Source organism: Manis pentadactyla, chromosome 3 (genome assembly GCF_030020395.1).
Source record: "Manis pentadactyla isolate mManPen7 chromosome 3, mManPen7.hap1, whole genome shotgun sequence".
NCBI classification, from domain to species: domain Eukaryota; kingdom Metazoa; phylum Chordata; class Mammalia; order Pholidota; family Manidae; genus Manis; species Manis pentadactyla.
Genome location: NC_080021.1, coordinates 117,798,729 through 117,824,553, shown reverse-complemented (window position 1 = coordinate 117,824,553; position 25,825 = coordinate 117,798,729). Strand labels below are relative to the sequence as shown.

The 25,825-nt window shown below is 34.4% G+C and overlaps 1 protein-coding gene across 6 annotated transcripts in view; it reads left to right on the top strand.

Moving 5' to 3' along the window:
• The window catches only part of EPC1 (enhancer of polycomb homolog 1), a 94,223-nt gene that overhangs the window by 67,100 nt on the left and 1,298 nt on the right, over positions 1-25,825 (top strand). For 2 of the 6 annotated variants that reach the window (XM_036912216.2, XM_036912212.2), the window contains exons 3-15: positions 9,448-9,593; positions 9,995-10,201; positions 10,617-10,765; positions 11,624-11,783; positions 12,799-12,972; positions 13,053-13,142; positions 13,228-13,376; positions 14,850-15,202; positions 22,296-22,414; positions 22,495-22,581; positions 23,421-23,562; positions 23,669-24,032; positions 25,753-25,825. The exon at positions 25,753-25,825 is cut by the window's right edge and continues 1,298 nt beyond it. In XM_036912216.2, the coding sequence (XP_036768111.1) occupies positions 9,448-9,593; positions 9,995-10,201; positions 10,617-10,765; positions 11,624-11,783; positions 12,799-12,972; positions 13,053-13,142; positions 13,228-13,376; positions 14,850-15,202; positions 22,296-22,414; positions 22,495-22,581; positions 23,421-23,562; positions 23,669-24,032; positions 25,753-25,825 (2,213 nt within the window). Of the gene's footprint in view, positions 1-5,467; positions 7,761-9,367; positions 9,594-9,994; positions 10,202-10,616; positions 10,766-11,623; positions 11,784-12,798; positions 12,973-13,052; positions 13,143-13,227; positions 13,377-14,849; positions 15,203-21,517; positions 21,635-22,295; positions 22,415-22,462; positions 22,582-23,420; positions 23,563-23,668; positions 24,033-25,752 lie in introns of those variants that run through there. The other 4 variants (XM_057498358.1, XM_036912215.2, XR_005030223.2 and 1 more) reach the window with 4 other exon arrangements.

Here is a 25,825-nt window from a genome sequence, read left to right as displayed (position 1 = left end):
AGATTTCCTTTTTTCACTTAGCATAAAATCCTTGAGGCTCATCAAAGTTGTTTTCATGTATCAGTAGTTCATTCCTTATTGCTGAATAGTAATCTCTATGTGCCAGTTTGTTTAACTCACCGAAAGATATTTGGGTAGTTTCCAGATTTTGGCTATTACGAATAAAGCTGGTAAGAACATACATGTACAAGTTTTTGTGTAAACATAAGTTTTTACCTGCAAGGGCTGTTACTATCAGGCTTATCCATTTTTAGTTTGACAAGAAATTCTACACAATTTCCCTGAGCACTAGTACCATTTTATGTTACCACCAGCAATGTCTATGTGATCCACATTCTCCTGTATTCTTGCCAGCATTTGAAGTTACCATTATTTTTTATTTTAGCCATTCTAATCAGTATGCATGATATCTGGTTGTACTTTATATTTGTATTTCCCTAAATTGCTAATATGTTAAACATCTTTTTGTGTGTTAATTTGCAAGATATATATATATATATCCTCTTGGGTGAAATGGTTGTGCATGTCTTTTACTTATTTTCTATTTGGATTGCTTGTCCCAATGTGAAGTTTTGAGGGTACTGCTCTGTTTATATATTCTAGACACAAAGTTTTTGTCACATATATGGTGTGGAAATATTTTCTCACAGTATGTAATTTGTATTTTCATCCTCAGCAGAGCCTTTCACAGAGCAAAAGTTTAATTTTCATGAAGTACCCAATTTATTAATTTTACTTTTATGGATTGCAATTTTGCTATGAACTCTGAGAAATCTTTGTCTTGTCCTGGGTCCCCAAAATTTTCTATGTACTGTTCTAGAAGTTTTATAGTTTTACAATGTTACATTTAATTGTATGACCAACTTTGAGTATGAGGTTTAAGTCGAGGGTTTTTGTGTTGTGTTGTGTTGTGCTTCCTCTGGATGTCCAGTTGCTTCTGCACCATTTATTGAAAAAGCTATCACTCCTTCATTGAATTGTTTTTGCTTCTTGGCCAAAAATTAATTAGGTATGTTGATGTGGATCTCTTTCTGGGTTCGGTATTCTGTTGCCTTGATCTTTGTATTTATTCCAAGATGGTATCACTGTCTTGATGACCGCAGCTATATAATAGTCCTTAACATCTGAAAGAATGAATCCTCCTTTGTTTTATTTTGCAAAATTGTTTTGAGTGTTCTAGGGCCTTTCCATATAAATACTGCAAAAAGCTTGGCTGTGTTCTGCAAAGAAACTTGCTAAGATTATGATAGGAATTGCATTAAAACTAGAAATTATTTTGGGCAGAAGTGACATCTTTTACTATGTTGAGTCTTCCAGTCCACGACTATGGTATGGTTCTCCAAGTATATATTTAGGTCTTCTTTGATTTCTTTCATTGACACTTTATAATTTTCATCATACAGATTCTGCACATGTGTTTTTAGGTTTATACCTGAGTATTTTATTTTCTTTGGAGCAATTGAAAATGGTATTGCATTTTTTATTTTAGTTTCCACTTGCCCATTGTCAGTATATAGAAATGCAGTTGAGTTGTGTGTTGATCTGTTCTGTGGCCCTAACAAAAATTACTTACTAGTTATAGGAAATGTTTGCACATTCTTTGGGACTTCCTATATAGAAAGTCATGTTGTAGTCTACAAATAGAGACAGTTTTCTTTTTCCTTTCAAATCTATATGTCTTTAATTTCTATTTCTTGCCTTATAGTTGTAGCTAGAACTTCAGTACTATGTCAAAATGAGAGTGGTGAGAGCAGACAGACATCCTTATCCTTGCCTTGTTCCTGCTCTTTGAGGGAAAGAATTCAATCTTTCCCCATTAAGTATTACACTACCTGTAGGGTCTTTTGTAGTTGTTTTTTATGAGATTGAGGAAGTTCCCCTCTCTTCCTAGTGTACTGAGAGTTTTTATCATGAATGAGTGTTGAATTTTGCCACTTTTTCTGAGTCACAAATGCTTTTTCTGAGTCAGTTGATAGGATCATGTGATTTCTCTTCTTCAGTCAGTTGATATGGTAGCTTTTATTGGTTGATCTTCAGTATAGAAACAGCCTTGCATACCTGGAATAAATCCTGCTTGACTGTGGTGTATTACTTTCTTCATACATTGTTGGGTGGAATTTGGTAAAATTTTACTGGGGAGTTTTACATCTTAGTTTGTGAGCGATATTGATAGGTAGTCTTTTTCAGTGCTCTCTCTTGTTTGGTTTTGATATCAGAGTAATACTATCCTCCTAAAACGGCCCTCTTACTCTTGTAGAAGGAAGAGATTGTGTCAAATTGATGTTAAGTCTTTCAAAATTGGCATTGGCTTTTAATAATTGCAATAAATAAGAAAAAGCTAGTTATTGTTAAATTTGAAAATTAAATCTGCAGAGTTAAAATTGAATCTTGACTCCTAAGTGCTCTAGTAGTTGCTTATGAAGGATACATTGCCTCAAATTGTATGCATGGACTAATTCAATTCCCCTAATCTCTATTTCGTAAAGCTCTTAAACTAATGTTACATAAAACTGTTCCTTGGAGTTTCTAAGATAATAAGTAGTATTCCCTAAAAAAGCAATGATCAAGCATGTTTGAAAATTATTGCATATTATATTCCCCTCTGCACCCACAAAGCCATAATGCATATTACTGTGTTTATAGGCCCAAGGAGTCTTGCAGTTAAAAAAAAAGTTTGACTCAGCATTTTTCACCTGTATTTATTACGTTAACATTTCATTGAACATTAGTTTAGAAAACCACAACTCTGTTGTTGTTTGCATCTGGCTTAGGAGAGAGATCATAATTTTCTCTGTTTATCCTGGTCAGAGTCTGAAGGAAGAAAGCCATAGTAAACTAACTGTATGTTCCTTCTAAGCTACTGTTTCACTGAGTGCTACTCAAAATCTCCTAATGCAAAGAGTCTTAATGCTTTTTTTTTTTGATGGGTGATCTGTAAGGCTTCTAGATTATACAACTAGGACTTCTCCTTTCCTATTTATGCTGGAAGAAAGGACAAAACAGTTCTTACCAGAAGAGACAGGAACAATTCTTTCTCACCCTTTCTTTTGCACTTGGGTCTCAAGGCTCTCCTGTTAATCCTCAAAGGAAGCCTTTTTTTAAAAGGTTAGTCTTGATGTATATTTGCATATGCATATAGGTTTGTGTATATAATGCCTTTCCAGTTCTGTCTACTGGAAGGACCAAGAAGCAAATTTACTCAGTAGCAATGAGCACACCTAGCACCTGATCTCTAATCCATTGTCTACTACATGGGTCCAAGAATCTGTGGAGAAATGGCCGATTCCAGGACTGGGAGTATAGACACAATATGAGCCTGAAATATCTTGTTAGGCCAGAAATGAAGCACTCAGCAAAAGACGGGCATATCATAAGAACACAGGAATTTCCATTGGTTAATTTCAGGACAGTTTAAGCAACAGAACAATTAAGTACAACAATGAATTATAAACCATTGAAAAACTAGGAATTCATGAATCCATAACGATAATAGATACATAGGTAGGTAGATAGAAAGACAGACACACAGACAAAATGGTGGAGACAGGACTCTGTGTGTAGAAAAGAATGCCAAGAGCTGAATGATACAATGTGAGGAGAGTCCTAGAATTGGAAAACCATTTTGCATCCATCCTGATCAAGGATTGATCATATAAAAATCATCAGTGTATGCTCAGTGTAAGAGGAAAATTTGATAAGGAGTAGGATATTTGCATGGTCTTAAGCATTCCCCATAAACTGCTTATTATTCACAAGGGAGGGGAAAAAACAGTTGTTATACAGTGGAGTATACAGTTTCTTGATTGGTCCTCAAAATTACCATCACTTTTGAGAAACAGATAAACATTGTGTCGAGATATATAGAAAGAGAGTAAGAGAAAGAGGGCATATGCATTACTGAAAAATGATAAACTGGATAAAATGTTAACAGATGAATCTGGGTAAAGGATATGCAGGTGTTCCTTGTACTGTTTTATTTTGCAAACTTTATAAGTTTGAGCTTATGTCTAAATAAAAAGATTTTTAAAAAATAAGTTCCTGTAGGGCATACTTTTTAATACCTCTCAGAACAGATGTAGCCTGTCTTTATGCCCTGATTCTAAAAGATTACTTTTTCTTGATGCCTTTGCCTACCTCCACAACCCCCTTGAACGTATGTTCTTGCCTCATTATCGTCTGGTACTGCTTTCTGACAGATAAAAGGTAAAGCATCAACCACAGAACTTTATCCGTGAAGAATTTCATATGTGGGATTTCAAATCTAGGATTCCCTATTTATTCTCCTCAACTACATTCTAGAAGAAGAGGCTCCAAACAAGCTCTGTTACAAATATAAAGAAGTGTAAGAATTCCGTGATCTAGTTAGCCAGTGATAGCTTGGTCTTCTTAGATCTAAGGCAAAGATGTCAAATACCTACCACCCAATTGTACATAACATTGTTATGAAAGTCCTTTCTGCTGCTCAGTATTTCAGGAACTTTGAAAGTATATGCTGCCGATCATTGAGAGTTAATGTTCAAGTTCAAACCTATGTACTGTTTTTGATCTGAGGAATTTTTTCCTCAACCTTGGATAGTGTGCCTTCTTTTCAATCAGAAGTTATATTCTGTTCTTAACCCACATTTTGTGCCATTTTGTGGACCCAAATATCCTTTGGTATTTGCTCCAGTATTTTTAAAATGCTATTTGGAATTCTGGGCATACTGTCTCATACACACTTAGTCTGAGCCATAATATGGCATTAGTTACCTAGACATTTATGTACATTTTCTCTCTTACTACTGTACTCTTAGTACAAGGGCAAGGACTATAATACTTTAAAATAATCTAATCAATTTATATGTATTCTTGTGTTCTTTCTGCTTAGACTAATTTTCTATACTATCTTCTCCTTATATTACACTTATTTTGTTTAAATGTACACATATATGGGTTTGTCCTTATCAGAATATTTTTAAATGAGTCAGCTTCTCTAGTATAGCTCCCGTTATTTAACAATTGTTTAGCTTATCTCATTTTAACTGGCAGAACTTAATTAGAAGAGGTTCCCCATTTGCCTGTTTCTCTTTATACCATTTTCTACTTTGAACACACTCAAAAACATGGCCCAGAAAACTTGAAGATACTCATATTTCTAAGACCATGATTAAGTATGATGTTACATCATTATAAGCCATGGTTGAGCTTGTCAGTTGGAAGATGCAGTTTTGCTGAAGCTAAATTACACTTTATTCATTGGCTGTGGGTTTTTTGTTAAATGAAATCCTAAAGTGAATTTTTACATGTTAGCTTTTCTCTAGGGCTTTAATATTTTATATCTGAACATTATTTGGTTCTCCTTATATTTTAAGATCTTAGATATATTTGTACCAAGTAAAACAAAAGCTTTTTGGAGAGGCAAGAGCAGTCTTGACTCTCAGATACTTGTTAATGTCAGGGGGGAAAGACACTGAGCTCCCTAGAAGAGCAATCTTCCTTTCCAGACTTGATTCCATTCCCTGATATCTTGGATGTGACTTGTCATTGGTAATAACATGTATGCCAGAAGTATGTCAGATGTGTTTTGATATTGCTAAAGTATGGTAATATTAGGCAAGCTTCTTTTGTTTCTCTGAATAATTTCACATTGTAAGTGTAAAGAAAAATAAATTCTTTAGTGGAGGATACCAGAGTAATACAGAAATATTTGAGACCCTAACGACATGCACAATACACCCTTAAGGCAGAACGTTGCTAGTTGGCCTCCACCAGCTTGGCCTCCTGGCTTATGTGGGCCACCACTCTCCGCAGAACTTGGCGATGCTGGCCTGTCTGCCGCCTGCGCTGTCCGCCTGAGCCCTAGCCTCTCATCACATGCACTTGTTTTTAACACTTGAAATGTGGTTCATATTGACTGAGGTACTGTTTTTAATTTAATTAATTAATTTTACTTTAATTAGCCACACATGGCTAGTGGTTACCTTGTTGAACAGCACAGGTGTGGATTATTTTGGTTAGGGACAAAAAAGAACAGGTGTTTAATCTAACAGAGCTTTAAACCACTTCAAGGCTCTAAAAAGCTGTTTACTCAGCAGCAGCAGTCAGATGGCAGAAGGTGGCTGGAGGGCCTGCTACCAGAAGGGACTTGGGTGCAGACATGCAGAGGTTTTTATGAAGGACTCTGAATATTCATTTATTTTAATTAGGAATGTGATAGAAGTGTGATATAGGTCAAAATGGAAAATAAAACAATGGTAAAATAAATTCAGTCCTACAGATATTTATTGGATTCCTTGGGGCCAGATATTGTGTTAAAACGTGAAGCAGAGATGGCAGATTTGGGGCTGGCAAATGGTCCCCTCTTGTATCTATCACTAATGGATTACTGCAGATTTCTTCAGGTTTTTTTCCTGTTTGAATAGAGGCAATATTGGAATACCTTTCTGTGGAATACCACAAGCAAAGGTGGCATATAAGGTAGACATGTTTACTATGTCTGCTCTAGAAGTACAGAGATAAAGACTCAGTGTCTCTTCTCAAGGAGATCAATCCTAGTCTAATGCATAACAAGTAGATTTAAAGTATGTGTAGAACAATGTTGCTCGTGTGAAACCTTCATAAGATTGGATATCAATGATACCTTAATAAGTAAAAAAAATAAAGAAATAAAGCATGTATAGAAGATAGTGCAAAAGAAGGGGAATGATCTAGAACAGGAATTTTTAACCTTGGTGTGCTTCAGGCTTTTAGGATATTTGAATTCCTTGTAATGTCAGTAATATGTTGTATGTTCACAACAGTCTGTTTTTCTGGGGAGAAGGTTCTGAAAAAGATAAAAATGGTTAGAACCACTTACTGAGTGGGGGACAGTCGAGAAAGGATTCCACAGTAGTTGATGTCACGTTGAGTTTTGAAAATATTAAATAGTCATTTACTAGGTGGACAGGCAGAAAATAACTAATGTAAAGGCCTGGATACATGAGATAGTGTGCCATATGAAATACATGAAATTTGGTATTGATAGGTCATTAAGTACTGCTGAGACTGGAGAGGCTGGGTCAAAAAAGGCCTCGTATAATTCTAAGGATATGGATTTGAAGGTGATGGGAAGTTAGGAAGAGGAATTAAGCAAGGAAAAGATGAGAGACAGATTTTGATGTCATGCTACTTAATATTTTACTTATATTATTATCAACCTAGTTTTATTTTGGTACATAAATGAATGACACTTGAGAACATAGTTGAGAATAGGGTTCTTGTCATTTTTCTCAAATCTTGACAAATATGAGAAATACTTCACATTTCTATCACCACAACGGTGGTTTTCACGAAGAAACAAACCTCCTTGGTAGGAAAGCACTCAGGGATGCCCTCACTATTACTGGCTTCTGACACTTCAGCTGTTAATACCACACCCTAAGCTAGTTAGTCTATAATAAATAAGTCTTAAATATTTAGAAACAATCTTATTTAAAGACCCTATCCTTTTATATCAAACTGTATGAAATAGCTGATATTTCAAAACTTTCTTGTAGTTCAACATACATTTAATAACCTATTTGTGTTCTTAATGGGCTTCTAGTTTATTTGATTTTGAGTTTAGGGAACAGTGGTCATATCCATTGCCTTTTATCACTTACATCTGTATTAACAATAACGATAAAGATAATCTCCTTTCCTAAAATTTAAATGTGAGAAACATATCTCTAAGCTTAGATTGTGAGTCTGAGTACAAAATCCAAAAAAAAGAAAAGTCTGTCTTACTTCTTTAGAAAGTCTAGGTCCTTGGACTTGCCATGGGAATGAGGAAGGAGATATCTAAGCTGGCCTGTGCATACAGTAAAACAACAAATTTGACTGGATCTATACTGTTGGAACTCAACCAAGAATTAGGAGAAGTGCAAATTGTAGCGCTCCAAAATCTTACAACTACAGACTATTTACTGTTAAAAGAACATAAGGGATGTGAACATTTCCCAGGAATGGGTTGTTTTAATTTGTCTGATTTCTCTCAGACTGTTCAAGTTCAGTTGGACAATATCCACCATATCATAGATAAGTTTTCACAAATGCCTAAGGTGCCTAACTGGTTTTCTTGGTTTCACTGGAGATGGCTGGTAATTACAGATATGCTTTGGTTATGTAACTATACTCCTATTATGTTAATGTGTGTGCACAATTTAAGTAGTAGCTTAAAACCTATACATGCTGAAGTACTCTACAAGAAGATACGTCAAAGAAACAATCAATCTTCCCATGTTTTCTTCCGCCTGCTACTTCTATAGCTTTTCTTCTTCCTAGCTAATTACAACCCTTAAATAGAATTCGTGCCTCATATCAAATTTACCGAGTATCATAATTCTTCCAAGTGGTAAAGATACCTCAAGACAAATGCTGGGCATAGAAACCACAGGGCATAAATATGCAAAGAAGTAAAAAGCTAACCTTTTCAAACAATAAGGCTTCCCTCTCACATTTCCCTGTATGGCCCCGGAAGATGACTGGTTAGCCAGAGACGGGTAAGATTCCTCAAGGGAGGAACAACCTAAGACAGGCACAGTCGCAGGGGGGCCATCAGGTGAGAAATTGGGGATCAACAGAGGTGAGGCTTAGAACCTCACCCCCCCTGTTCTGAGAGAAATCTTCTGCATACGTGGATGTTTTATTGCCCTTGTCCAGCTTGGATTAACACATAGTCTACAGGCACACACCTGATCATCTACATTTGCTCTCTTACAACACTAAACTCTGTTTTCTACCTTTATCTTGTATCTACCTACCACTTCAGCATTTTATTAAAAATAATAATAAAGAGAGAAATGTGGTATCCACATATAAATCAAGTATAAAAACCAAATGAGTATTCATATTTGAACTGACTGTTTATAGTTCATAATGCATGAGCAAAACCGAAAGTTTCTGTGATGACTGCCCTTGTACTGTTCACTATGTAACTTATTCATTATGTAAGAATTTGTTCTACATGTAAGAACTTGTTTGTTATGCCTCAGAAGATTGGAGACTGACGAAAATTAGGCTTGGGGTGGATTAATGATTGTACATTGAGCATTGACTCCCCTATACAGAATTTTATTGTCGTTAACAACCATTTGATCAATAAATATGAGAGATGCCCTCACAAAAAAAAAAAAAAGGACAGACTTCCAATGGTAAAATAAATAAGTAACCGGGATGTAATGTATAGCATAAGGAATATAGTCAAGATATTGTAACAGCTTGGTAGGGTGATAGCTGGAACCTAGAATTATGTATATAAATGTTTTATCACTGTGTTGTACACTTGAAACTAATGTAATGTAATACTGTGCGTCAACTACCCTTCAATAAAAAATAATTATTTAAAAAAAAAAAAAAAAAGAAAGTCTAGGTCTTGTGTTTATCCAGACATCTGTGAGGTTTTTATCAGTGGATTCACAGTTAATGATTGCTTATGGTTTCTTCTGTCAGCTTTTAGTTTGGATGCTGAACAGCCTGATTATGATTTGGATTCTGAAGATGAAGTATTTGTGAATAAACTGAAAAAAAAAATGGACATCTGCCCATTGCAGTTTGAGGAGATGATTGACCGTCTAGAAAAAGGCAGTGGTCAGCAGGTACGACTTCATTGTATATATATAATGTGTGTGTGTAAATATCTGTATTTACATGGAAACAGTATGTTGTGGAGGGGTCGGCAAGTGGGCTTTGGAGTTAACAAGCATGAATTCATATCATATCTCTGCCCGTTACCAACCTGTATAATCTTGAGCAACATGTTTAAAATTGCTTTGTACCTTAGTTTCCTCATCTGTTAAATAGAGATGCTAAACATCATAGAATTGTGAAAATTAAATAATGTATATAAAACATGTGGCTCAAAGACTGACATGTAAAAGGTGCTCCACACATTTGCAGGGGATAATACGGTTATTTTGATAATTGTTATTTAAATTATAAGTATTCTTGAACCTTATTCATGTATTATATGAAAATGACACAATGATTTTACATTTAGCCAGTCAGTCTGCAGGAAGCCAAACTACTGCTAAAAGAAGATGATGAATTAATTAGAGAAGTTTATGAATACTGGATTAAAAAGAGGAAAAACTGTCGAGGGCCATCTCTTATCCCATCAGTAAAACAGGAGAAGCGAGATGGCTCAAGCACAAATGATCCTTATGTGGCTTTTAGAAGACGTACTGAAAAAATGCAAACTCGAAAAGTAAGTGATTTGGCAGAGATTGTTTTGCAATTTCTTTTGATGTAAGAGAAACTATAGTTGTAAATATCTCGGTATTTGAAAGCTGTGTTTTAATTTAAGTTTAATAGTATAGTATATGAAAAATATCAAATACAGTAGTATATGAAAAATATCAATTTAAAATGAGTCTTAATGTAACCTTATGTAAATGAAAAATACTAATTTAAAATAAGTTGAGCTGTTAATGCTAAGTTTTAATGTTAATCCACTTAAAAATCATACAAAGCTGATTTCCTGGTACTCCATGCTCCCTTTCAGTGTCTTTAAATTCTAATCTAATCCTTCAAATATATATTTTTTCATATATCAGTAGCTATGCCCAAAATGCCACGTAGAAATGCTTCTTGACATTAAACAAGCAACTTCATATTTGCAGAATCGCAAAAATGATGAAGCTTCTTATGAAAAAATGCTTAAGTTGCGTCGAGATCTGAGTCGGGCTGTTACTATTCTAGAGATGATAAAAAGAAGAGAAAAGAGTAAAAGGGAGCTATTGCACTTAACACTGGAAATTATGGAAAAGAGGTAAAGTATATTTGAATATTGTTAGGAAATAGGTTACTGTTAACATTTTATGTATTTAAGTACAGTACGTAAGCAGTTATCTAACTACAGAAATAGCTTCTTTCAGTAATAATTAAAGACTATTTAAATGTGTGGTATGATATATGTTGTATAATTTTACATGTGTTCCTCATTTACTTTCTTTGAAAGCATCTGGGGTCAGTAGAACTAAAATATACCAGGTATTTCCATTTTGAAATCTCATTTTCTTATGCTTATTTGAGTTGTGTGCAGGGCTTGGAGGGAGAGAACATTTGTCAATTCCAAAGTTTTTATTCACTAGATGGTACTATTTCTTTCTTTAACACAAAGTGGGTATTTTACAGAGAAGTATAAAGAAGGGAGGAGAAAGGCCCATAATCTTAACACTGAAATAACCATTTGGCAGGGCACACAATGAAAAACTTCAAGCCTTACTACCCTATTTCCCAGTCCCTATTCCTAAAGAAAACCACTATTAAATTTCTTTTTATTCTTTTCAAAAAATTAGTTTTACAGCACAAACAATTCAAATTAGCAGAAAGTTCCTCCACACCATTTTAGGCATTGATTTCAACACCTCCATCAAATCTTTCACCAAAATTGCTAAGTTAAAATTCAGACTTTTCACACAGTCACCTATTTATGATGCCAAGATAAAGCTGTAAGCCAAAAAGTAAAAGGAAGAAACAAAAAGAATTACGTGATCTTTAATTTTAATAAGCAGTCAGCAAATAGTCTAACTGTAGTTAAGTCTAATCAGTGTTTATATCTCAGTTGTTAATGGTCGTTAAGTACTCACTGAGCCAACTTCTTAAACTTTTTTTTTTATAATTTCAGGTATAATTTGGGTGACTACAATGGAGAGATCATGTCCGAGGTTATGGCACAGAGACAGCCAGTGAAGCCTACTTATGCCATCCCCATCATCCCTATTACTAACAGCAGCCAGTTTAAACCTCAGGAAGCAATGGATGTGAAGGAGTTTAAAGTTAATAAGGTGATGAAAATTTTTGTGCTGATAGTAACTGATAATGGAGTGATACATCATCATTAGGATCATAGGAAAAAAGAAAAATACAAAGAAACCCTACCATGAAATATGCTGCTTTAAAAGGCAGCTTTTGATTCAAGACTGGCCTATCAGTTACAAGAGTAGAAACTGAAGAGAGAGATACCTTACAGTTTAATAATTAACTTTTCCCAAAAAAACAAAATGCCATAAACTATATAAAACTTGATGTAAATATTTAGCATATTTATATAACCATACTTGCCTGATCTTTTCCTTGCCAACAAATATCATTTTTGCCTCTTATTTTTCTTGCCTGTTGCATACACATTAAATTCATACCTCTCCTGGCCTGTCACCTATTGTACATATTTCTGACATGCACTGTGTTCTTCAGCTCAGTCATTCTGGCCTATGTATTTATCCTTGTGTTTCCCTGTTTAATGATTTCATATCTTTATCCTCAAAAACTGCTCAAATTTACCATTCCAGAAAGCCTTCATTATTCTGCTAGCAAATGCTTACTACTGTTCAATTTATAATGCCTCAGCTTTATTGTATTTTTTTACACTGTTATCCAGTTTTCTTTCATATATGTAAAATTGTTTTCAGTATTATTTTCCCCACATTGATCTGTGAATTCTTTAGAATAAAGATGAGACATCCCTTTTTTCAATTCTTTCCCAGAATTTTCATAGAAAATTAAGAAAAGAATACAGGAGCCAATGGCAGTTACAGGATTTCAGAAGCTGGAAATCGTTTCTTTCTTTAATTGAAACAAAGTATGAGATTATGTTTAGGTTGTAGGAACATATTCATGTTCTCACAGAAACCAGTCTTTTAAGACTTAGCAATATAAGATGGCAAAGCATGAGAGTCTTACATCTCTTTTGAGTATGAATACCTTCATTATAGGAGTAAGCTTCTCTTTTAAAACTACCCCAAAACTACAGGTTTTTGAACATGGTTTTCAGAGTTTGACTAATTCATGACTTTATTGTAGCAAGATAAAGCCGATCTTATCCGACCTAAACGTAAATATGAAAAGAAGCCCAAAGTCGTACCATCGTCCGCTGCTGCTCCTCCACAGACGAGTCCTGCTGCACTGCCGGTCTTTAATGCGAAAGACTTAAATCAGTATGACTTTCCGAGCTCAGACGAAGAACCTCTCTCCCAGGTAAATGTAAGAATTTCTCAGTGAATATAGAGGTGGTATATAGAAAGTCACATGTTTGACTCACTTCACTTTCTTTAAAGGTTTTGTCTGGCTCTTCAGAAGCAGAAGAAGAGAATGACCCCGATGGTCCTTTTGCCTTCCGTAGGAAAGCAGGATGTCAGTACTATGCTGTAAGTTTCAGGCTCTCTTTTTAAATAACAAACTGTTTACCTTTAACTGACAAAATAATTTGGGTTTGTTTTTCTTTTTTTTAAGCCTCATTTAGACCAAACTGGCAATTGGCCTTGGACTAGTCCTCAAGATGGAGGACTAGGGGATGTACGATACAGATACTGCTTAACTACCCTCACTGTACCCCAAAGGTGTATTGGATTTGCACGAAGACGGGTTGGGCGCGGTGGCAGGTAAAATATTTCTGTATTCCTAGCATAGGGGTATTTTAGTAGCATAATAGAATCTAAAGTTTTATGTGAGGTAATCCTTCTAAATAGCTCATCTGTTCCCATTTGTGATACTTAACTAATTTTTTGACTAAAATGCTGTGTTACTACCTCCTCCTTGTACAACCCTAGCTTTTAATGCATAACTAATGGATCCTTAATGGATCTGCTTTTCTTCCCAAGATTGAAAAACCTATCCTCAAGGATAGAATTCTGAGAAAAGGCAGCAGATGAAGGCAAGTGTAAACCATGATTGTATAGTTATATTAGGTTAAAGAAACTACGAAAGGTTGTTTTAGGAATTCTGGGAGATACTGGAAAAAAGGGTAAAAATAGTCTTTAGAAATGTCATATGACTAGTATGCTGAGTTGTTTAACCTATCAGTGAAAAGGCTGCAGGATGCATGCCTGATCTGATCCTGACTGACATCCCCGTTTGTCAGGATCTGATCGCTCTCCTTCCTTTGTGAAGATGTCATAGAACTCTTATATACTCTGGAAGCCTTTATGGGAGAAATTGGTGCAGGGAGGGAGTATGCATAAAAACAAAGGAAAAGAAGGATACTCACGTGTAATGTGAAAATATTTAAAGACAAAACAGGCAACAACATGAAAATGCTTTCAGGGAGAAACCTAAGGGTATAACATTTGTGACAAATTAATGGCTTATATACAATCTTAGTTGTAGTTTTTATCACTTAAACATTAGTTTAGAATAATCCAGCCACTAAAATACATTTTACTTAGCACTTTTTACCCGTCATCATATTATTATCAACAGTAGTGAAAATTCTCCAATGTTGGCTATATTTTATGGTATACTAGCATTAATCAGTGGTAGTGTGTTAAGATGGTATCATTTATAAAGTATATATAAATAACATAAAAATATGTCCTCTACAATAGTGAATCTGAAATATTTTGTCTATAAGAAATTTCGATAATAGAAAATATTCTAAATATCATGTTTTACTGCTTTTCTCCTACCCTTCCCCACCAAAAAAATAAGTAAAAAAGAAAGTTTTCCTTAGAGAATAGATACATTAGCAACATTTTATGAAGTGTTTTGGTGCCTTGTAAGGGAAGTGATCTTTGGAAAGCAGCTTGAAAAGGAAATATTCTCATATTATCAGTAACTTATACTGGTACTGATCCATATTTTTTATTAGAATTTATTTATCTCATTGTAAAATGAATAATATACCTTATTCTTTAAGGTGGATTACTCTCTTCTTCAATCAAATCATGATAAAGTAAAAGAACCTTTAATTGAGATTACAGCCTATTGAACCAGATATTGAAATAATCAAATTTATAGCGTTTAGATATTAAATATGAGATGGCTTTTTGAGAGTTGGGGGAAGAAAGAAAAAACATTTTTATGTAATTTTTAAAAGGCTATTTTACATACCCATTCCCTGCCTTGTTTTTTAACAGGGTCTTACTGGACAGAGCTTACTCAGACTATGACAGTGTGTTCCGCCATCTGGATTTGGAAATGCTTTCCTCACCACAGCATCCTCCAGTTGATCAGTTTGCCAATACCTCAGAAACAAATACCTCGGACAAACCTTTCTCTAAAGACCTCAGTCAGATACTAGTCAATATCAAATCATGTAGATGGCGGCATTTTAGGCCTCGGACACCATCCCTACATGACAGTGACAGTGATGAACTCTCCTGTAGAAAATTATATAGGAGTATAAATCGAACAGGAACAGCACAACCTGGGACCCAGACATGCAGTACCTCTTCACAGAGCAAACGTAGCAGTGGTTCAGCACACTTCGGTATGTTTGTTTGTTATGATGCACATTTCTACAGCAGTGTCAGGTTCATCAGTTGTTTTGAATATGTGGCCAGTTGTATTTACAGCTAAAAGTCCTTTTCTCTAAAAAAAAAGACTTAGGTTTATGTATTTGAATCCTGTTTGTACATATGTCTTCATTTAAACATACCCACATACAAAGGTATGGGTTATTACTATTTAATGTATGACATTTGTTTTCTGGATGTACTATGAACCACAGGATTCAGCGGTTATATTTTTAAACAATATGAAAAGAGAATAAGAGACCATAAATTGTTGCTCCTTTATGCTTGGAGACTTCTCTAGGCTTTTACTTGGACTGCGTGAAAGTAGATCAGCAAGTCAATAGATATGTATAGCCTTATGCTGACACAGTACTTCAGAATAATTTAAAAGAGAGGGACTAATTTTTCAGAGAACATTATTTAAGTTAAAGGATTATTTTAGTAGTATTGGAAACACTTTCAGATGATAGGTACTTTAAAATTATGGCTACATTTTAAAATGTGTCAAATAAATGCTGTCTACTTAAAATATTTCTAAAATTTTAGCTATTTTAAAGAATAATTCTATATTATTTGAGGTATGTAGATTATAAAAATTCATTGTTAAATTTATGTTACTACTTATTTTTGTAAAGGTAATTTAAATACAGATTTTTGAAAGTACTATTAAGATACTTACCCTGTCCTCCACTTACCTGGTAAGCTACAGTTAAACCTTCTAATAAATAGAAAACTGTACTTCTTATCCTTAAAGACATCTGGAAAAGGTCCCATAAACTAATTTACTTCATGGTTAGAAATAATTACCTCTATGAAGTGGAAGTCTTTCAGCTCATAATAAAAGTAATCACATTTCAGAAGTCAACTAGAAGATAATCTAAATTATTCTGAGGGCTAACAGATTATTTATAATCTCATTAATTTCAGAGTTTGTATCATGAAGAGACAGTTTCTCTCTGCTTCTGTAGTCTTAAAAATCAAAATGAACTATTCAATATGAAGGAAAAGTTACATAGAGTGTGAGTGTAGAGATTTAAAAAGTATAAACTTGTCCTGTGTTTTTTCTGATGGAAATGTTGAAGCTGTGTAAAATTCTTTGAGACTTCTCATAAAAAATTGGCATGCTCCATCAATACCCATCTTCTCTTCCTCTTAAAATAGAAATTGTATAGTTGTCCTAAAGATCTTATAATGATCTTTTTTATGTAAATTGTTTTGCTGTACTATTTAAGTAAGCATTGATAATGTAAAACTTACTTGATGTGTGTTTGCCGAAGAATATTAAAAGGTGAAATTCAATAGTATTATTAAAAGTTTAGTTTTTAAAAATCTTTAGTAACTATGTAATTTTCTTTTTTAATCATTTCCTTCTCATATATATGTGGTAAAATAGTTTGTCAATTATTTTTTTCTGTTACAGTTTTCAATTTTTCCTTAAATTTTACTGGTTCTTCCTGAGTACTTAGAGAATAGATTCCTACAGTTTGCTATAGGGCAATACTTTAGTCTTCCGTATTTGAGAATATTTCAGAAACCTAAAGCTTTTCTTTTTATTTTCCATAAAGTGTACTACAGTGAAATCATATCATAGGTACATTTAACTTAAGTGATTTCAATTGTAGGCCTCTGGAGAAAAAACTAAAATTTAGCAGTTCAGGTGGGATATAGGATTCTAAATACAGTTCAACTAAAAGAATGCATTCTCCAGAGTGGGCCACTGTGGGAGCAGGAGGTGAATCTACTAATAGTGTCTGTAGCTCCAGTGCCTGTAAGTTAGGAATCTCACCGCAGACAGTGTAACTGTAGTTTTAAAGTTGAATTTTTTAAAATATTTCATAGCCCCCAAATACAAACTACCCCACTTTATCTGGTACTCATCCACAGAAACTCTGATCTGACCTGGGGCCAGAGGAAAAACTGGCTCTGTTGGACTTATTGAAAGACATGGGTTTCCATCCTTACACTCAAAGGAATTTCTCAAGGTTTAATTTTTACTATGCTGACTTTAGAGCAGAACCATTTCATGAGATGCAAGTCAACCAATAAAACTGCCTCTTAAGCCAGGTAGATGTGTGGAGTTTGAGTTGCCATTTATTCTCATTTTCAAATAAGAAATTCTAAACGAGGATATTAAGAGTCCATTATTTATTAGTAAAGGGCATGAGCCCTTTAAAAGTTGGTATGCCAACTTTTGTAGCCTCTGTTTCAACTACTCAGAATCTGTCTTTGCTCCTCAGGCTTAGCCATTTTGCATAGTTGTATGGCCAAATGAGTAGCCTGGTAAGCAGGTGCTAGAGAGCTTTGTCCTCTGGATACTGAAGAGCAGAATAACGCAATGTTGAAGAACTTGGGAATACTTACTATATGTGTATTTAGAATTTCAGGGACTAGATGTTAGTTCTTTAAAGATAAATTGTGTATTTTTAACAATGTTTAATTGATATGTGATTTGGACAGTTTCCAAATACAATTTTCTAATTTTTTTTTAATCTGTAAAAACACCTCTGAAAATTTAGTGTTTGTTCAATGACTATTAATTTGCATATTGTTGAGTTTGGGGATATCCAGTGCCAGAATTAGTACCTTATTTTCATAATTAAAAAGGATTCTAATTCAGAAAGACTGAAAACAGAAGAATGATTTTAAAACTACCATTATATGTTCAGGATTGAATTCCTACACCTAAGGAAAATTTCATCAGCATTCTAAGCCATTTTTCTCAGTTCACATATCTACACTAAAGATTTGGTTTATTTTCATCAGTGAATAGGAAATGTGTAGCTAGAATGATAATGTTCTAAATCTCAGTATCTGTTGCTTAGTTCAATTTATTTGTAACACAAAATTTTCGCCTTACTATAGAAAAGCGACTGTAGGCTTGAGCACTGAATATTTTCATTGTTAGATTTTTTTATATCTTCAGGTCCTTAATTGTTCTCCAATTGTGTTTCAAAATTCAGTATTATATCCTCAATGGAGTCTGGAGTAGCACCTATATTAACATTTATAATTCTACACTAGTATAGTAAAGTGCAACAATGTTCACATGAAGTAGAATATTTGACCACAAATAATCTCATGTTCAAGTCATTCTCAATCAAATGAATTCAGGTTCAGTCATATTTTGCCTTCATAGGGATTACAGCGAACTTGTTCAGATTGTTCTGGATGGCTTATAAAGTGTTTGGGAATATTAAAACTATCCATCCAAGCTTCCTGATAAGGGGATCATGCTTTACTGTTTAGAGTAATTTTGTTTTATATTTATCTCTTTAAAAGTTACCTTTTTTCCTGTATTAAAGTGATTCCCTGCCTATATACTCAGATAAATTTCTGACTGAGGTGTGTCTTTCACAGTAGGTGCTTGGGTTTGTTGTGGTTTCAATAAATACACGGGTGGTAAAATCTAGGACATCTACTCAGACTAAATTTTCAAATTGTTATTTTTCCCTAAGTACCTGTCACCCTTATCACCCCCACTTGTCTGATCACTTCAGTTGACCTGTTCAGGTCCTTTCAGTGTTGTTGAAAGGGCAGCAACCAGAGGCTTTCCAGGTACTCGTGTGCCCGTGATACTGTCCTTGCAGAAGAAGTAGACTCACACAGTCTTAGATTATTTCATCTAAATTCCTACCCAGGGAATTATTAGAAGCTACCCAAACCAGTAGTTTCTGGCCTCTGCTTAGACATCTCTCTAGGGAGGGCAAATTTAACAACTTCCTAGATCAGGTTATTCTGCAGTTGGGAATCATTTTCAGAAGTTTGTATGTATATTCAACAAAAGCTGCCTCCTTCACTGAATCCCCAGGTTCCTGTTTCGTCCTTGAAAGCATACTGAGTAAATTTTCTTGCACTCCAACACAGTGTCCTTCAGATTATTTGAAGTTAGTCATGCCCCGTCCCTGTTCACAACCTTTGATTGTGTCCCTCACAGGACTCTCTCCCCTACCCCTAGCTAGACTCCTGTTTGTCAGGTGCTCTGTACATGAGATTTTATTTTATAAGCACTTGATTCACACTGTTGGCACGTTAAAAAAAGTTTGGTTCTTTTTTGTAAATAATTTTTAATATAAAACTTTTTCCTATTTCTTTTTTATATTTAAAATCTTACTGGTTTCAGGGTGAGTTTTTATTCCCCTTCCACTACTAACAATCGTGACCTCAGATGAAAGTTTCTTCATCTCTGGTATGAAGTTGTAGAAGGGAATCCCTCATGATCCAAAAATTTTTTGGTTCTGTGAAATGATTCTGATTGTAGGCTTGGTCATCTGTTCACAAAACTATCTTGTCCATCTTTGTGTGAACTGCAAACTTGACTATCTACCATACCATATCTGGAGGTAGACATATATCCTAAAGTCCTTCTACCTTGATAGAGCTGAAGGAAAATATGGTCATTTTTATTTATTTTCACTTAACACTTGGTTAGACCAAGGTAGCACCCAAGGTTGTCTTCATTTTCTATATAAATAACAATGTAAAACCCAGTTCAGATTATATTTGTCCAAAGTTGACTACCTTACCTGTGTCCAGGCTCTCCTCATTCATAACAGCCTTTTGAATTGGAATTTTATTTCTCAGAAGAAATATAAAATCTAAGCGTCTCTTGGCTGAAAAGGATTTTAATGATCAATGATCACCTAATGTAATCTCTTCTATATTTTCGGTGAACATACTGAGCTTCAAAAGGTCAAATAACTTGCCCAGGTATATTCAGACAGTTAGGATAGAGCTGAGAACTAACAGAAATCAAAATATCTTGGCTCCTAGACCCATGGTTTTTATTACCATCACTTCCAGCTTACATTTTGCTCTGTGCATTTCTTCTAGATCATTTATCAGAAATGTCCAGGGAAAATTTCATAACTTGACTCCAGAGTTATAGATACCTAAGAAATAGTCTAATAAAGTGATCTAAAATCTTGAATATTGGTGATCTAAAATGTTGGTTGCATTTTTATGTCTACATCTCTATTAGAAGGAAGTTAGCAGTTGTTTAAAAAAAGGGAAATTCACAAGATTCTCAATAACCAAGGATTAAAATGTATGTTTTGGTGCAGAAACATTTGGAACCTTCATTCAAATTGTCTTCCAATTTATTATTGCTAAATTTTTTTATTAAAACACAAACACCAAAGTTACACAAAAGAATATTTTCATTAATATAAATGAAGTTTTCTATTTAGGTCTTTGGTGAATTTATGCTAGGTTATTGCTTTCCTAGATAGTAAATGGCCTGGCCAACCAGAAAAGGTCTTTTCTAAAAAAATTTTGCTGCATATCATTTCTTAGAAAATTTAAGACAGGCAACTCCCTCAAACTTAGGAAATTAAAATGTACATCTCAAAACCATTAGCAAAACTAATAAATTAAGGATTTTTAGATTTACACAGTTTTCTTTCTATGGATTTTTTTTAAACATAAAACTAAAATTATGTTAATTATAAACATTCTGGGCAGCATTAATTTTTGTAAATTTCCTTCAATTTCTGATTCAACACATTTCTGTTACATAGAAATGGGCATGTTGACAGTTACTTTTATGTCAATATTTAAAGATTTATCCTATTAGCAATAAATGTCTTGCCTGTAAAATTCAGATCTGAGGACCAGAAATATAGTAGGAAAAGAAACTCATCAAAGGACAGATATGAACTAAACAGATGTGAAACAACACAAAATAAGAAAAGCAATAGTAGAATTTTTCCAATAAGAAATAATTTGCCCTTATAGTCCAAAAATGTAGTTCACCTCAAGTATAAGAAGAGGCTGTATGGACACTAATAACTTCTGAGGTTTTCTTAAATATTATATCACAGCTTACTGATCCATTCAAAATATGACAGAATTTCTACCTAAACATTTTGTAGTTATACTGGTAAAAGCTGTATCTTGGCAGACAGAAAAAAATTCTTCTAGAGCTATAAGTGAAAATTATAAAACTTGATGAAATGTTACTCTTTATAAAAAAAGGCATTTAAAGACAAAAAATTAGGTGACAGTATTTTGAAAACATTACATTTTAGATTGAGGAAATTTGCATGATTTAGATTCCCTAATAACTGAGGGATGCATGGTAACCCTTTTTTGTTGTTGTTTTGAAGTAATCCTTACCCAAACATCACAGGCTTCTTAAAGAAGCCTTTTAAAGTCAGATGTTGTGATTGTATGTGTTTTTCTTTTTTTCCTTTTTTTAATTGGCAAAAAAAAGAAAAAGGTTTCCTTTTTAAAAGCTGCACACACTTTTTGGGTGGGTAATAAATGAACATTTTTTTGTTTGTTTTTTTTAGAACTGAGCTCTCCATAGACAAACATAAGTAGCATAATACAGTGTCTTTCCTCAGACATCATTCTGTACAGTAAATCAACATAAACAACTCCGTTCTTATTGACTGGATTTTTTCCAGGTGGGTTAATTGGGTGGGGAAAATTAATTAACCTTAACATTTAGAGCCTCTTTTCTTCCTGTTAAACTTAAAAGATGAACTCTTTTTTTAAAAAAAAAGAAAGAAAAAGAAAAAAGGTAATAAACCAACAACTTTGTATTTCATATGGAGGAAATGTTTATAATGCCTAAAATTAGAAAAATATGTAGAACAGTTAGTATTTATACACAGAACTTTTAGGGATCATCTGTATGCATTGGAATAGTAATATGAGTAAACTAAAAACCAAATGGTAATTATCAGTTTTCTTCTCAAACTCAGTGCAAAGTTGAATTCCAAATATGTGGATTAAAAAAGCTGGTATTACCTTTATATACTGCCTAATACAAGTGTCACAGCTTACAAATGTAATGGTTCTGAAACTTGGGAAGTGAGCAGTTATCTTTCCTATTATATTTAACTCAGAAAGTTTAATTTTGTTTTTCTTTAAACTCAAGCCACTCTTGTTAAATGTGGTTGTAAAATGCTGGAATTTTCATTTTGAAGTGATCTTTAGCAGATCATGAACCTTTGTCAAATGCTTTAATTTTGTACAATTTTTTTAATGCTGAAATTTGTTTTAGTATTGTAAGATGTGTATATCTGTGCATTTTTACAAAGTGTTTCCTCATTTTATGTTCAGCATTTACAGCCGAACAATACCAGCAACATCAACAGCAGCTGGCACTAATGCAGAAACAGCAGCTTGCACAAATTCAGCAACAGCAAGCAAATAGTAATTCCTCCTCCAACACTTCACAGGTGAGGGAGTTGTCTGTCTTATGATTATCCCTCATTGTTTCCCACCAGAGTTCATCTCTAATTACCAACTGTTGTCATAGAACCTTGCATCTAACCAGCAGAAAAGTGGCTTTCACCTGAATCTACATCATAGCCATTCTATACAGGGTTTAGAAAGAACATTACAGGTGAGTATGGAAGCTGTTGCCCCTGCTCCCTATTTTAAAAAGTAAAACTAGAAAGCATAGTTAAATGAGATGGAGACCCTGTTTTCCAAGTTTGACCTGTATTGTAGTCTGTGAATGTACCTCTTTAATATATAACCCCACCCAGCTCATTATCTTGGGCATTTTAATTATTACTAAAAGTTATTAAAAATTATCATACTAGATAACCTTTTACTATTAAAAAAATCATTATTGAACCTAAAGCATGATAAATGTTTGCCATTTAAACATATTTAAGGCCTAAAGACTGAGATTTGAGTCTCTAAGCACCTTGGAGGAGAAATGTATTTTAAAAAATAAAGAAATGCCTCTTAATTCCTATGCTAAGTTCAGATGTGAAGTTTTGTTACTTCCATTCTAAAGGGATTATCTTACTATCCCATTAACCTCCTTCAGTTATTGCCTTCAGTTATCCATGTACATATATGTGTAAGTTAGGGGAAAGAAGTTTACTTTGTCATTTGTATTTACAAATCACTGAAATGTTTTATTAGCATATTTCTATTCTAACATTTTGTGTTGGAGGTTTACTGTTTCCACATTCTAGAGGTTTGTTTTGATAACTGACTTGCCTATGTTACATATTACACATGGGAAGATCAAAATCCATAATGCTTACGTTACAAGAATATTTGAACATCTCTCAAATTTATGACTATCAAGTTTTATGAGATGAAGATATTTCAGTGGTTTGCCACTTTCATTTATATTCAAACTGACTTTGGTATACCTGTGTAGCTTTAATATTAATCAGAGACCTAAGTGATACTGATTAGATTTGTTTTATATTTTCTTCTTAGGGTTTTGTTTCCAAGACTTTGGATTCTGCTAGTGCTCAATTTGCTGCTTCTGCTTTGGTGACATCAGAACAACTGATGGGATTCAAGATGAAGGATGATGTGGTGCTTGGCATTGGGGTGAACGGGGTCCTTCCAGCCTCAGGTAAGGGTGAAAACAGTGCACTAGTTCCAATAATCCTTGTAACAGTATCTGTAGTAAACACACTGCAAAGTTGCACCTTGTTTAGATGCTTCTTTCTTCTTCCTAGGAGTATACAAGGGCTTACACCTCAGTAGTACTGCGCCAACAGCACTTGTACATACGAGTCCATCAACGGCAGGTTCAGCTTTGTTACAGCCTTCAAACACGACACAGACTTCAGGTTCCCACAGTGCACTGAGTCATCAAGTAACTGCTGCCAATTCTGCAACAACTCAGGTTCTGATTGGGAACAATATTAGATTAACTGTCCCTTCATCGGTTGCCACTGTAAACTCTATTGCCCCCATAAATGCACGACATATACCTAGGACTTTAAGTGCTGTTCCGTCGTCTGCCTTAAAGCTGGCTGCCGCAGCAAACTGTCAAGTTTCCAAGGTTCCATCTTCATCCTCCATAGATTCAGTTCCAAGGTGAGTATTTATTTTGAGCCTATAGTGCTTATAAAAGATTAAATCTACCTCAAGTTCTCTTTCATTGTTCTTTACTCATTTCTTTGTGTTTTTTGCTCTTTTCCTGATATGCATTAAAAATGTGTGGATGAGATTCCCTTATGTATTTAAGAACTAAACGTATAGATGGTGTAATTCAATATTGTTGAGAACTTGAACTAAATGCTATAGTGAATATTGCATGGTATGATTTGGACATTGTTTTCTTGTATAGTAATAGCTTGTAGTGCTCTCATTTTTCTTCTACCTTTGGATGGAAGGGGTTCTCTTTAGAATGTTGCTGTTTCTAATAAAAGTCATATAAAAGTTTGGTATTCATGCCAGGCCAGTTTTTAATCAGATTATCATTTCCTATGCTAACTTGTCTTCTTGGGTTTCAATAGACAGTTTAGAATGTTTGCTCAGGCTCTAATCTGTTTAATTATTAATGGTAATTAAAAATCCTGCTGTTCACAGTGTACTATGGGAGAAATAAAAGGAAGAAGGGCAAGGAGTTTTCAGTTTAGTGAGATAAGCATAAAAGAGCAAAAGCTAAATAATGTTAATAATGGGTAAAAATTGTTCCTAGAGATACCACAAAGCATTATATGCTCCTCAAATTAATTGCATAGATTATGGCTGTAATTTGAATGTAAGGAGAAGTTTTTTCACACCAGGATATCCTTGGAATGTTCTACAAAATAAGATCAGACTTGATCTTGGTTGGGCAGAAAAGAGGAAGAGAATTGGAGAAAAATTAACTTGTTTAGAGGTTAACAGTAAACGAGTTTGTTGAGGTTTGGGAAGGTTAGTAGTTGAGATTTGGGGAGTCAGACTCTGTAAGACTTAAGAACATCTTGGGTGCCAGGCTGACACTTAGACAGACTGCCTCTCTGGGTGGGCCCAGAGGGAGCAGCAGCGTTTGTAGCAACTGATGGTAGCCTTCAGTTTTCAAATTCATTAGTCCCTCTCTGCTTCTGAACTTACATAATAGTCATTGTCTGCTCAGTACTAATCATTCTTACTAGTATTCTGGATCTAGTCATAGCTAATCAATGAATGATAGTTCTTAACCATAATAAGTACATGGTTTTCATTGCTATAGAATTGTATAACCATGGGATACTTGCATTGGATGGTAACCTTTTACATCACTTATTTTAGTCCCTTTGTCTTAAAGATGAGGAAACTAAGATCCAGAGAAGTTAACTGACTTCTCCAAGCACACTTGGCAGTCTTGGTGCTAGAACAACCAAGAAAATTACCAGCTAGGTAGCTGTCCTCAGCTCCAATACAGAGCCCCGACTTAAGTCCTGACATGAATCATCCTCAGTCACATGTGTTTCTTTTTAAATTCTTATGGAAACTTTAATAGAGGATATTAGAATTACCTAAACAAAAATGGAATTCTTCTTGTGTTTTTAACAAAATGTTAAAGGTTTTAACAAAGGTTGGCTTGGGTGCTACCACAGTTTTGTTGGTGACGTAGTTGACTCTGGAACTTAGAGTGGGCAGGCGTAAGTCTGACTTGATAATGACTGTTCATATTCCTCTACTTGCTCTCTCTGCCACAAAGAGTCACAGTTCTTCCTATTATTTAAAATTATTGAAACTTTCTATTGAGAAGATGGTCGTGATTTGTTATATTTGTATTTGTAAAATGTGCTGCAGATAAGTAATTCACTGAACTTTATTTCAACAGGGAAAATCATGAATCAGACAAGCCAGCACTAAACAACATAGCAGACAATACAGTAGCGATGGAGGTGACGTAG